The sequence below is a fragment of the Vigna unguiculata genome, chromosome 11 (assembly GCF_004118075.2).
Source record: "Vigna unguiculata cultivar IT97K-499-35 chromosome 11, ASM411807v1, whole genome shotgun sequence".
Classification (NCBI taxonomy): Eukaryota; Viridiplantae; Streptophyta; class Magnoliopsida; order Fabales; family Fabaceae; genus Vigna; species Vigna unguiculata.
The window spans coordinates 38,171,828-38,184,937 of NC_040289.1; the positions used below are offsets into that span (position 1 = coordinate 38,171,828).

Consider the following 13,110-nt stretch of genomic DNA (forward strand, 5'->3'; position numbering starts at 1 on the left):
TTACATTTTTTAAGGAAAACATATATATTTATTGGACATGAAATATATATATATATATATATATATATATATATATATATGTTTGTGTTTGTGTTTTTTTTTATGTATGAGATTAAACATGTTATAATCTAAAACAAAAATATATATGTATATTAGTATTAGATTTATAATATTTAAAATAGTTAAATATGTTTTTTGTTTTTTTATTTTTAATGAAAATTGAATTTTTTTTTTTTTGAGATAGTGTTAAGTCTAAAAGAGTTACTTCTTCATTTTTAGAAATATCGTGAATTTAATTTTTTTAATTATTTTTATTAAGTTTATTTCACAGACTGCTTCCATTTGTTTTCAAAAACGTCACTGTGTTTTTTTTTTTTTTGCGTTAGTTATTTCGTTGTAAAGCATAAGTTGGATGACCTAAATGAATATTTTGTGTTAGTGTATTCAATTTAGGTGGTTGCGACTATGTACTAAAAAAGTTAAGAAAAAAGAAACATAAAAATCGTTTGGAATAATCCTTAAATAATATCTAAATATTTTGAGTGAAATTTAAAAACTAAGAAAAAACACATACATATTACAAGTAGGATTAATGTAGGAATACAACAAGATGATTCAGTAAAGTTTTAAAATTAGGCTTTTGACTATAACAATTAATAAAAAACAAACAATCAATATATTAATACTCATAATGTTAATCTTTTGGACGCTAACTATGATTTTATGATTTTAAAAATACATTATAGTCTGAAAAAGAAATTTGAAAAGAGAAGTATGAATTAATAAAGTCGATAAAATGGAATAAAAGGTTAGAAAAATTGCTGGTTTGGTTTGTTTGCCTTATCTAACAAACAACAGAATAGGAACCAGAAACTAAATGGGTCGGTTCCCCTCACACACATCACACATGGCTTCTTAATTATCCGGGGCTGGCGGCCCAACAGGCCCATTTGTAAACCCAATATTTTGCTTTTGGCACCTACATTCAACATTTGACCGGTCACACCAGAAGCCTTGACTCAATAATCAATGATCAGATACTCATGGTTTGATGAATCGAGTTGAATTGAATTTTGGAGTGATTAAACTGAAATACAAAAAATTTGAAAAAACAGAAGTTAATAAAATAATAATTGTTTATGAATTAAAAACTTTGCAGACTTTTGAGGTTTTGTTTTATATTGAGAAGCATTATGCTTTGATCCTGCGTGAGATACTTGAGAGAAGTTTGGTTCCAGCAAGCAAGAACAGAGAGAAGCAATGGTTGGTTGAAGGGAACAACAATGTGTATAATGCTACCCATCGTTTCACTGATTCTGTGGGAAGGACCTGATTTCAATAATGCAGAATCTGGAACCATATCCACAACATAACTCAAAAATATCATCACAACCTCAGAATCAGTTATTCAAATTTCAAACATTCGTGTCACATCATTTTTGTTCCAAATTTTAAACCCATTCGGCTATTTATTGGAACCAATTCATGCACCTCTAAAATATCTAGTTAAAATTATTCACGGTTTAATGTGGAATAAATATTCATCTCAATTTACATTTGTTTTAATTACTGTATTCATGTCGAGTCTTTTGAGAGAATATGAGATATATAACAATAATGAAACATAAGTTCAACCTACACATTAATGTCGCTCTTAACAAAAAATATTAAGATAATAGATTCATAGGTTTTCATTTTTATACTGTGTTCAACTTTCTCTTCTCATCTTTAATCAATCTAAGATTTAGACTCATACTCTTCTTAATTGTTCATTATTGATAATTTCATTTAAATTATATTTTTACATCAAAATTATCATTAATTAATATAAAGATATTGTTGTTATAATTAGAATTTTACATTAAAATATAATATTTTAAAATTTGATATAAAATACACGTTATATATATATACATTTAAAATTTTAATATTAATTGATAATGGATATGAATATCCGTTGGGTAACAATCAATTAAATAAAATATCTTCACTTATGTGCCTAAATTTTGCAACTAATTAACGAAAGATGAGTTTTGTGGAGTTGTTTAACAAGTGTGATAACTTCACCTAATGCTATAGGGTAGGTCTTTTTCTAAATGTAGTGTGAGTTCGTATTATTTTTTACACATATATGTGATCAACTAATAATGCAGGGTTTCGTCCCAAATTAATGTTACTCAAATAAAATTTGAACACAGGTTATTTTGATTAAGATCAAACTTGGATGATGTCATGAGAATAATTCAAATTTTTAGCACATTAATATTTGTGTTTAACTTTTTGGTTAGTGTAATCTCTTTTAGAATTACTACATAGGCACAATTTGTAAAAACAAATTGAAATCATTTCATGAAAGAAATAAAAAAATGTGTTTGCAAATAGGATTCTCATTTTAATTGTCTTATATAGAATTACTATTATTTTAATATGGTGAATTAATATGATTTATCCCATTTTTTAATGTATAATTTAAAAAGATTACACTAGATTCTACAAAAATAAAAAATACCAAAAGGGGTAAGACGTGTAGAAGCAGTGTTTACTTCATCAACATCTTCTGTCTTTTCATTGAGTAGTACCTGTTTGGAAAATACCTGCAACAGGAAACAATGGATTAAACAAATATCACAAATCAATTTCATACTATGTTTCATTTAATACAGCAAAACATTAATTTGTGATTTTTCTACTTTTTTTTTATTTTTATTTCATCTAATCTAAAGTTTATATTGCTACAGTAATTTAACAAATGCATTTCGATAGATTCGGCACAATATAACTTGGTCCGATCTGACTCGACCCATTATGGATTGATATTTAATGAGTTAATTTATCTTGGTTCACTTATTAGAAGTCAAAAAAATTTGAATCCAGCCCGACCCACTATGGGTTGGTGGGTTAAACGGGTTGGTGGGTTAAACGGGTTGACTCACTGGTTCACTTAATTATAAAAAAATACAATTTTTTTTTTCAGTCAAAACTAAATTATAATTCTAATTAAAATTTAAATCAATTTTAATACAATTCAAATACAGACTAAAATCACAAAAAATACAAATTATTTATGTGTTGGCTAAAAAACAACCTAACATGATCCAGATGCAAAATCTAACTTAATAAAAAACACCATATGACCATTTATTTGCGGGTTGATGAGTCAACCCGAGTGAACCAGGTTCTAGATGAGCCAGGTCAAAACTTAATTTGTATTGAAATTTGTAAAAAAATTTCAATCCAACCTGCTCTGAACCTGTAATGAGTCAGGTTAGCTTGCAAATTTGAACCCATTTTGACAGCTCTACATTTCGCTAAATATAATTCTATATTTTTTAGATCCGACAGTTTTTGTTTCTTAATTTTAGACATATGTTGGTTCTTCTGAAATCACTTTTAATCAATGTAGATAAATGTAGTCAAAATTATGTTGACATGATTGAGAAAGTAAGCAAAATTAAAATATTGCAGTCTTTTGGTTTTATCTCTAAGTCATAAATAAATAATTTTTATTGAGTTAAATAGTACTGTTTATAATATTCTATAATTAAAAATTATACTCTTTTTGTTTCACTTTTTTTCAAGTTTAGAATGAATTCTACAGCACTTTATTTAAATATTGCCAATTGTCACCCCTTGTGACAATGGAACTGAGAGCCATCAATATCAACCTCAAGTTATTCCTCTCAGTCCAAAGACATTTCAGAAAGAAGAATATTCCAAGTTCCACAAATAATTCAAAGTATAATTTATACAAAGAGAATAGGTGACGATGCTTGTTCTCAATTTTTTTTTAACTCGTGTTAACTTTCAAGAATTGAATTTTATGTGTAATTTAATATTATAAAATTAGTTTAGAAGATAAATTTACATTTAGATAAATACTCAAAAATTTTATATTTATAATTAAACACGAAATTTCTAATATGCTTTCTTATTTCAAGTCATATATACCTCAATAATAGGATTACATATTAATAATAATATAAAAAAAATAACAGACGACACAATAAATTTAATCATTAATAAATTTAGATCAATTCTGAATAATATTAATATCATCTTAAAAAATAAAATTTATATATAATTACTTTTATCTAAAAACTGTAGGATATGATTTTATTTTGTTTGATTTAGCGTCGGGAGGATTGATTCTAGCCGAATCGATCTCTAACGCAACGGTAAGAATTAGTTATTTTTTATTCAATGTAAACTTTTTATTCTTTAATATATATACTGATTTTACACTAAAAAAAATAATTCTACATGCAGAATCAAATACACACTTAATTCATTAGAAAAAACATAACATGTTAGCCTTATTTAAAATTTAGGATAAAAAAATGAGCTGTTTAAAATAATTTTAACCCAGATATGGATCATAAACTTAAAATGAGGTAAAGAAAAAAAATAAAGTAAAGATAATTTGATACATACACAAGAAGGGATAAAATAAAGTAGATAATGGAATATTGAGAGATTTTTATTTTATTATTTTCTCAAAAAGTTTGGATTCTGCTCTATAAAGAAGGAATGGCACAACTTCATAGCACAAAACAGAACCACTCTGTTCTCTCTGTTCACACTTCATCAAACTTCAAATTTCATTCACCTCCCTTCTGTTTCTGTATCCATGCTTCACTCTGCAGAAGCTTCTTCACGGTTCTCTGCAACATCGCTTACATATTCAATCGCCATAGACAAATTTCTATTCCCCTTTGAGTGAAACACATAACATAACACGAGTTGTGGTTTGTTTCTGCATCAACCCTTCAAGCAATGGACTCCTTCAGTTTCAATAACCTGCAAGCAGAGAAAGCCAAAGCCATGCTCAAACACCGCAAGCTTCGAAGGGTCGCAAGCTTGTTACGCATCATCGAAGTGTGTGCGGTTTTGGTGTTGGTTTCAAGGTTCTCCATGCAGCTTCCGGTTGCAGTGAGAAACTCCGGCGAGTATTTCAGAGACCTGTCACTGTTCATGAACAGTCCTCGCTTTGTTTTCCTCGTCGGAAACATCATAATCATCGCACTCTTCGCTCAGTTCTCCGCTCAGGGTCACAACGTTGTTGTCCCGGAGCCTAATCTGTACCAAGAGTTTGTTCAGAATACAACGAAAAACCAAGAAGTTGTGGCAGAGTATGGAAGAAAGAAACAGAGGGTGAAAACAGGGGAAGCGAATATCAGTTTGGGAAAGAGTTATAGAAGGTGCGAAACGGAGATTTTGAGGCCGAAACGACGCCGTGTGTTGCGTAGGTGTGAGACTGAGAAGGGAAGGAAGAAGATCGAAGGTGTTGGTGTTGATGAGGTGGCGCGAATTTCTTGCCCTGAAGATGGAATGAGCAACGAGGAGTTTCGTCGCACTGTGGAGGCTTTCATTGCTAGGGAACAGAGGATTCGAAGAGAAGAAGATTATTATTTAATGTAAAAAAAGATAATTATATATGTATATTTTAAAAAGTGTGTAAATAAAGTAATATATAATAATAACTTGTATAAGTGATGGTAATTTGAATAAGGAAAATTACAATTTTTTTACTTTCATTATTTACTTCAATACGAGAGATGAGTTAGTGTAAACGGTTGATTTTTTCAAAAGAAAAATTACTGATATATTAATTAATGATCCACACTAAACTATTAAACTACGTCATAAAATAAAAGATGAGAGTATCATTATCCTATGTAAAAAAAACATCATGTTGTGATAATATTAAAGAAAAATATTATTTGACACAATTTCACAAATATTTGACAATTTTTATAAAATTAAAATAATCTTGATAAAAATTATTTTTTATATTTTTAAGAGAAAAATAAAGTTAATTGTATTGAGTGGTAATGTCAAATGATAATAGAAAAGAGTGTGATGTCAAAATATTAATGTCCTATAATATCATATTATATAATTTATAAACTTGTTTTTATTTTATCTCTAAATATGTTTTAAGTATTGATATATTTATTTAATGCTGTTGAATTATTATTGTTAAAGAAATATTAAGATAAATAAGAAAAAGTGAAGAAGAATTGATGTGAATGAGGTATTCTGATTCTTGAGATGTGAGAATAGTGTGGAGATGAGGGGACTTACCCCGGAGAGACAAGACATGATAACAGATGCTATTCTCTGGTCTGGTTTCGACTCTTAATATGTATTTAAGATTTTAAGAATATATTTGTGTCTGTAAATTTTATGCAGTATGTGTTTCCAGGATTGTGTTACACAAGGAAAAACCTTCTATTGGTTGATTTTTAATGAAAAATGTAACTACATTTTACGACAATATATATTTTTCACACAGCGAAAAAATATAAAAATAAAGATAAATATACAAATTATATATTTTTTTTATGTGAGAGTAATGAATAATCGATCTATCATTATCTTTTCTTTTAAAAAATTAATTATTTATATTAAATTATTTTAAAAAATAAAAGATGAGAATAAAAAAAATAAATTCATGTTATAATTTTTTTTAACAACTATCATACATTGTAATAAGTATAGGAATTTGTGTTTATACTATAATGTATATGCATTCAACTCTCATAAAAGTTGTGAAAATTTGTGATAATAAGATCAGGTTACACTCTATTAATTGCTGTGTGGGTATAATAGTAAAGTGAAAAAAAAAAACGTGACATAACTAAGAGTGAGATGCGAAAACAAAAGATTTCCAAAATTTAGAAAAATAAAAGATAGATACGAAGAAAGAAAATAGAAATTATAATTCTAAACTAATTGAAGATGAAAATAAATTCGATATTCTTCGAATAAATAATGTAAGAGACAAACTTTTGATCCATTCAGCTTATAAACTAGGTAGTTAGATTTTAAGTTACAAGACAAATACTGATTTAGTATAAAAATAAATAAATAAATACTATAAATCGTTGTCTCTTCAGAAAAAAACTGGAAACAAAAAATTTCATTTTATCTTAAACAAGTTTTAAAAAGTTTTAAAGAATGTTATTTTTCAAAAGTACTTATATTTAGCACCGAATTTTTTTTTTTTAAAACTGCCATCCAAGCATGCATTTTATTCTTTTAGGTAAAAACAACTTTGAACAAAAAAATAGTATAAATTCAAAATTAATGTGCTGCCAGTCAAAAATTATATTTTAATGAAATCTAATGAGAAAAAAAAGTTTGGAAGAAAAAAAAAATAAAAGAAAAAGAGTTTGAGTATCGAATATAATTACTATTGGAAAAAAGCACTATTTTAATGTGCAGAAGCTCAATATGCCAATCACCATCATGTACTAGATATTCTGCTTTTCCATTATCTCTTGCATTAATTTTTAATTCCGGATGCATATAATATGCAACAAATTGCAAAAAATAAAAAGGAAAAGAAAACATGAAATATAATATACAAATAAGAGAGATAAAAAGTGAGAAATAAAATAGTGAAGTGATAGAAAGAACTAGAAAAAAAAATGGTATATTAATTACTGTATAGTTTTATTATATCAATGTGATATCTGATGATGCTTTACTTTCATTTCATGTGGCCTCACTGATTCCTTAAGAACACAAGTGTGAGATATTTTGTTGGTTCCTTGGTCACTTTTTTAATTGGTGTACCTAAATATCTCTAAACCTAATTCATACATTGATGATGATAGAGTTCAATTCACAAATATGTAATAGAAGGAATTAATTATGTTAATTAGGACATGTAATAACAATAACTTCTCAAGATTTTATATTTGATGTAAAACTTCTTTTTTTCTCTCTTTGCATGATGTGATGTCTTTCTCTCTAAGTTTTCACTTTATATTTTTTTATATTCACCTTTTTAAATTTCATCTCCTTTATAATATGATTTTATTATTTGGATAGTTATAAATTATTTTTAATCAAACTAAATTGAAAAAAAAATTAATACCATTTTTTATGAGTTAGTTTTATTGAATGGGTTGCTTGTCGAAAACTTGAGATGTTTTTTGATGAAAAGATGAATCTTTAGTGGTATTTGAACGTAAAAAACATAATTTTTTTCAAAAATTCATTATTATATATAATATCTAAACTAAAATTAAAAAATATTATAAATATTAACAATAAAACGTATTATTTAGATAAAAACTAAAAACATTTTGATTAACTCACATTCATGATGTAGATAATCCTAAGTTATTATTAAATTATACTTAACTTTGCAAAATCTAACAAATAATTAAAAAAACAAGTTATGTTTTGATAAAGAGTATGATTATAATCATAGGCTAACAAAGATAAGGTTCATGTCTGTTTCTCAAACTTTTCATACAAATACATATTTCAAAATATGCAAACAACTTAAGAAAAATAGATAACAAAAAACTTAGATATTGAAAAGGTTTAACAATTAACTCACACACACACATCTTTTCTTTTTAAATGTTTATTGAATTTAAACAAATTCATGATAAAACACACACACACACACATTTTTTTGTAAAATGTTTATTGAATTTAAACAAATTCATGATAAAAAAATTGTTAAAAAGTATCTATACGTTATTGATTTTTGTGGAAAGAAGTTTGGTTTGGATGAAATTGTATATTATATTACATCCTAATCAAATTAAAATGTATTAGATTTTTATATTTTGTTGGTGTCATTTTTTAATAGATAATAAGATCCTGATATGAAGTACATGCAATGTATGATTACAAGTAATTGATGTCTAACAACTTTAGAAAACCATCGAACAAAGAAGCTGAAAAGATTTTAAAATTTGAATACATTTCAAATTCTCATAATGTAAACATATACATCATGAACACTGAAAAAGGAAAGACTTGATTTTAATCGATTTGGTAGAACTAAAGAATGGAGAAGAAAAGTTTTCCATGCCACCCATGTCAATTTCTGTTTTCTATAATTGCGCTATCACAATCCAGTTTTTAAGAAAACTATGACAAATGTTTCGTTGTTTTAAGTGATTCACACAAAAACTCAAAATATATTTTTGAATTTTTATATGCGTAAAACTTCTGTAGAAAACATTAGGCATACGTGTACTGAACCTTTTCTTCACCACAGATACGCACTGAAGAGTTTCATATATACAAAATACACCCATAATTCACGGGCTTTGACAACATTCGAAGTGGCGTCACCAATAACAATGAAAGCAACTCAATATTTATGCAAAAAACTCCTGTTTTCAAGTATGAAAAATGTCGAGTACTATTTGACATTTTTATAAGAATAAATTATCTTACCAAAAATTATTTTTTGTATTTTTAAAATAGAAAAAAATAAAAATAATGAGTAATATCAATAAAATGTAAAAAGAAGGAAAATGATATTTTAATCCATCTTTTTTGACCTATTTTAACTCCAGTACTTTAATCATCATTAGATAATCTATTTTGATTTTTTAGTGATGTGATGATCTAATGGTAATTGAAGTGATGGGTTAAAAGTGGATAAAAAAGTAAATTAAAGTATATTGTCCTAAAAAGAATTCGACCATCAAAATACTATTGTCCTTTCGGATATTATCTTGTATTATATTTTTTTCGACCCTGTTTGTCTCTTTTGTTATCCCCCAGCATTTTAATTAATACTGATATAAGCTTAGAAGATGGAAGATGGTATGCATGTTTAATTAATATACAAACAATATCCTCCTAAATCACAAAGAGACACTAATCCTCTTCACTACTTCTTCAACCTTTATATAAATTAAAAATTCGTGAGCGGAGGCTTTGTAGTGTTTGAATCACGCAGATGCAGAAAACATCTTATTTCTTCTCCCACTTCCCTACTAATTTTGGCGAATATGATATGTGAAAAATGGGAAGAGTGGAGGAAATGTTCATCGCTAGAGTTAGAATTTAGGATTTAAGGATTAGGGGGTGTCAGGGAGTTGGAGTTATAAATTAAGATTTAGGGTTTAGGGTTTAGAGATTGAGATTTATACATGTTGCGTAAGAATTTACTAATCCTAATCATTAATAAGCCATGTTCTAAATAATGTAATAAATTTTCATACAATCTATTTTTTGACCGATGAAACAAAAGAGAGAGGGAAAAAAAAATCGAACGAAAAAATTACAAAATAAATATATAAAGAACAAAAATGAAAAGTGTCTTTCTGTTTTAGTTTTTCATATTGTAAAAAACTTAGTTTATAAACATCACAACTAATTTAGTTCCTGAATTTTCTTCTGTGAACCGGGTTACCCTAATCACACTTAAATGGATAAACGTATAAAAATATTAGCTGATTTAAATTTGATAGAAATTAGTAAATATTAGCTGATTTTTTGTTATTTTCAAATAGGCAGTAATAAAAATAAAAGAAATATACAATTCATAATATTGTTAATTTATGATACAGTTAGAGTAGAAAAAATATATTTACTTTTTAAAAAAAGTACATTAAAGACAAATAATATAAACTACATTATAACTAAATTATAATGGTTTCAACTATAAATACAGGAGAATATAAAAGGTAAGAAAACATTTAATATATATATGGTGATTGCATGAAATTAACTTAATTCAAAGTGTATTACATTAAAATCAAATGCTATATTCACATCATTTATTTTTAAAGCAATCAATATTTATTGGTTAAATGTAATTAAATTGGTTCTAGTTTAAATGAATTATACTTGTGAAATTTTAAATAATTTACATTAAATGTTTTTTATAGTAATACATTTCCATTCAACAAATGACAAAAACAAAATTCTATATATATATATATATATTTTTTTTTTCTTTCTTCTCTATTAAGTTTGTGATATCAGTCTGACATCAACAATTTTCGTAATCGGTTTTGACAAGCAAGGCGTAAGCGTACCTTCCGCTCTGAGTTAAGGGTATTTGAGGAATTAAGGTGGTAAATGCAGTGAAGCTCAAAGAAGTTTCCTGCAATGGAAGAAAGAAGACCCATTAGTAGAAATCAAGGTCAGTGAGGAAAATGCAACGAGAGAACAACAATACTGAAAACAACTAAACTCTCAAAATAAAATCAATGATCATAAATTGCATCACTTGACAGTTTCAGATTTCAGTAATAAAACCTAAATTCCCGTCCTCACAATAATATTCTTCAGTTTTGGTTTTCTTTCTGTTCGTAGCGATTATTACAGCAGCCCGCCAAATTCCAGCCCAATTACGGCCCAATCATGACTTCCAAATTTCAAAACGTAGTCTCCACGGCGGCGTCCGTGGCGGCCACCGTGATGCTCCTCCGCTCCTTCACCCACAACTACATTCCCCAGGAGTTCCAAAACTACTTCTACTCCAAACTCTCAAAACTCCTCTCCTCTTTCTCCACCGAAGTCACCCTCGTCATCGACGAATTCAACGGGATCACTCCGAACCCGCTCTTCGCCGCGGCGCAGTTCTACCTCAAGCCGCAGGAGGCGCCGAACACGAAGCGCTTCCGCGCCACGATGACTTCGAGATCGCGCCACGTGTCCCTCCTCATGGACGGAAACGACGAGATCACGGACTCCTTCAACGGCGTGCCGTTCCGGTGGAGGCTGGTGTCCCGACTTGGCAAATCGAATTACGCGGTGCACTTCTTCGAGGTGCGGTTCCACAAGAAGCACCGGGAGATGGTTCTGGCGGAGTATTTTCCGCGCGTGATGAAGGAGGCGGATGCGGCGCGTGAGCGGAGGAAGACGCTGAGGCTGTTCACGGTGAAGGACATGCGGTTTCGGATGGGAGGGAGGGGGGAGTCGTGGCAGGGCGTGAATCTTGAGCACCCTGCGACGTTTGCGACTGTGGCGATGGATTGGGAATTGAAGGAGATGATAATTAGGGATTTGGATAGGTTTGTGGAGAGAAAGGGTTTATATAAGAGTGTTGGGAAGGCGTGGAAGAGAGGGTACTTGCTTTCGGGTCCCCCTGGGACCGGGAAATCGAGTTTGATTGCTGCTATGGCTAATTATCTGAATTTCGATGTCTATGACTTGGAACTCGCTGCTGTTAATGGAAATTCTGACCTTAGGAGATTGTTGATTGCCACCGGGAATCGTTCCATTCTTGTTGTGGAGGACATTGATTGCTCCCTTCATTTGCAGGATAGGCTTGCAAAACCTAAACCTAAATCATCACAACCCCACCACTTCATCCCGCACCATTTTTCAGCACCCCAGGTATAATACAATACAATCACAATTTTTTCTTAGTTTCAGATACTGATGAGTCAGTTTTATTTTATACCCTTTCTTTCAAGCATCAAAAAATGGCTTTGAATCTCGCTTACTGTTTTTGCAGGTGACATTGTCGGGGTTCTTGAATTTCATAGATGGGTTGTGGTCGAGTTGTGGGAATGAGAGGATCGTAGTGTTCACGACGAATCATAAGGAGAAATTGGACCCTGCTCTCTTGCGTCCTGGGCGTATGGATGTGCACATTGACATGACTTACTGCACCCCAGGTGGGTTCAAAATGCTGGCTTCCAATTACCTTGGGATCACGGAGCACCCACTTTTTGTTCAAATTGAGAACTTGCTTGGGGTGATCGATGTCACTCCTGCGGAGGTAGGGGAGCAGTTTTTGCTGGATGAAGACCCGGATATTGCACTCAACAGCCTCATGGAGCTCCTTCTTGAGAAGAAACGAAATCATGAATTGAAGATGAAAGCACCTCTCACCTTTCAATGATGATATTTCTTTTTCTGAATCCAGTTAAATGAAGATCATAACAAACAGTTGGTGCAATTAGACATATAACCTTAATTTATACATAGAAACGACAAAAGTTGAGTGGGAAACTATAAATAAAAACAATGTTCTAGGATTAACCCGTCCAGTTCATTTAAATATTTTCTTTAGTGTGACACTGAAGAGAGATAAATTTGTTTTGCGTGCTCTTATTCATGAAAAGAAAAAAAAAAAAAAACTTTACTAACGAAGTAAATTTCACTTCAAAATATTTCTTTATTTTAAGATATTTAATGCTTATATATATTTTCTTTTGAAAGCATGATAATATATGAATTATAAAATTTCATCTTCCGGTTTCAACTCTGATCTGACCATCTGCGCAACTGCCATAAGCGGTGGTGCTGCCATGTACGTCACCACTGATGACTCATTAAAAAGCCGGTCATCTAATTAGTCAAGGTTGACTTAATCTGTCATAATTTATA

General features: G+C 29.6%; 2 protein-coding genes across 2 annotated transcripts; both read left to right on the plus strand.

The window, feature by feature from the left end:
* The first annotated feature begins 4,536 nt into the window (after positions 1-4,536).
* On the plus strand, positions 4,537-5,423 carry LOC114168877. Its single transcript, XM_028053844.1, has one exon. The coding sequence runs from the start codon at positions 4,774-4,776 to the stop codon at positions 5,416-5,418; it is 645 nt and encodes a 214-aa protein (XP_027909645.1). The 5' UTR covers positions 4,537-4,773; the 3' UTR covers positions 5,419-5,423.
* Positions 5,424-11,391: 5,968 nt separating this feature from the next.
* Positions 11,392-12,778, plus strand: LOC114168568 (protein HYPER-SENSITIVITY-RELATED 4-like). The gene is made up of 2 exons (XM_028053446.1): positions 11,392-12,111; positions 12,233-12,778. The coding sequence occupies exons 1-2, from the start codon at positions 11,404-11,406 to the stop codon at positions 12,620-12,622; spliced, it is 1,098 nt and encodes a 365-aa protein (XP_027909247.1). The 5' UTR covers positions 11,392-11,403; the 3' UTR covers positions 12,623-12,778.
* The last annotated feature ends 332 nt before the right edge of the window (positions 12,779-13,110 follow it).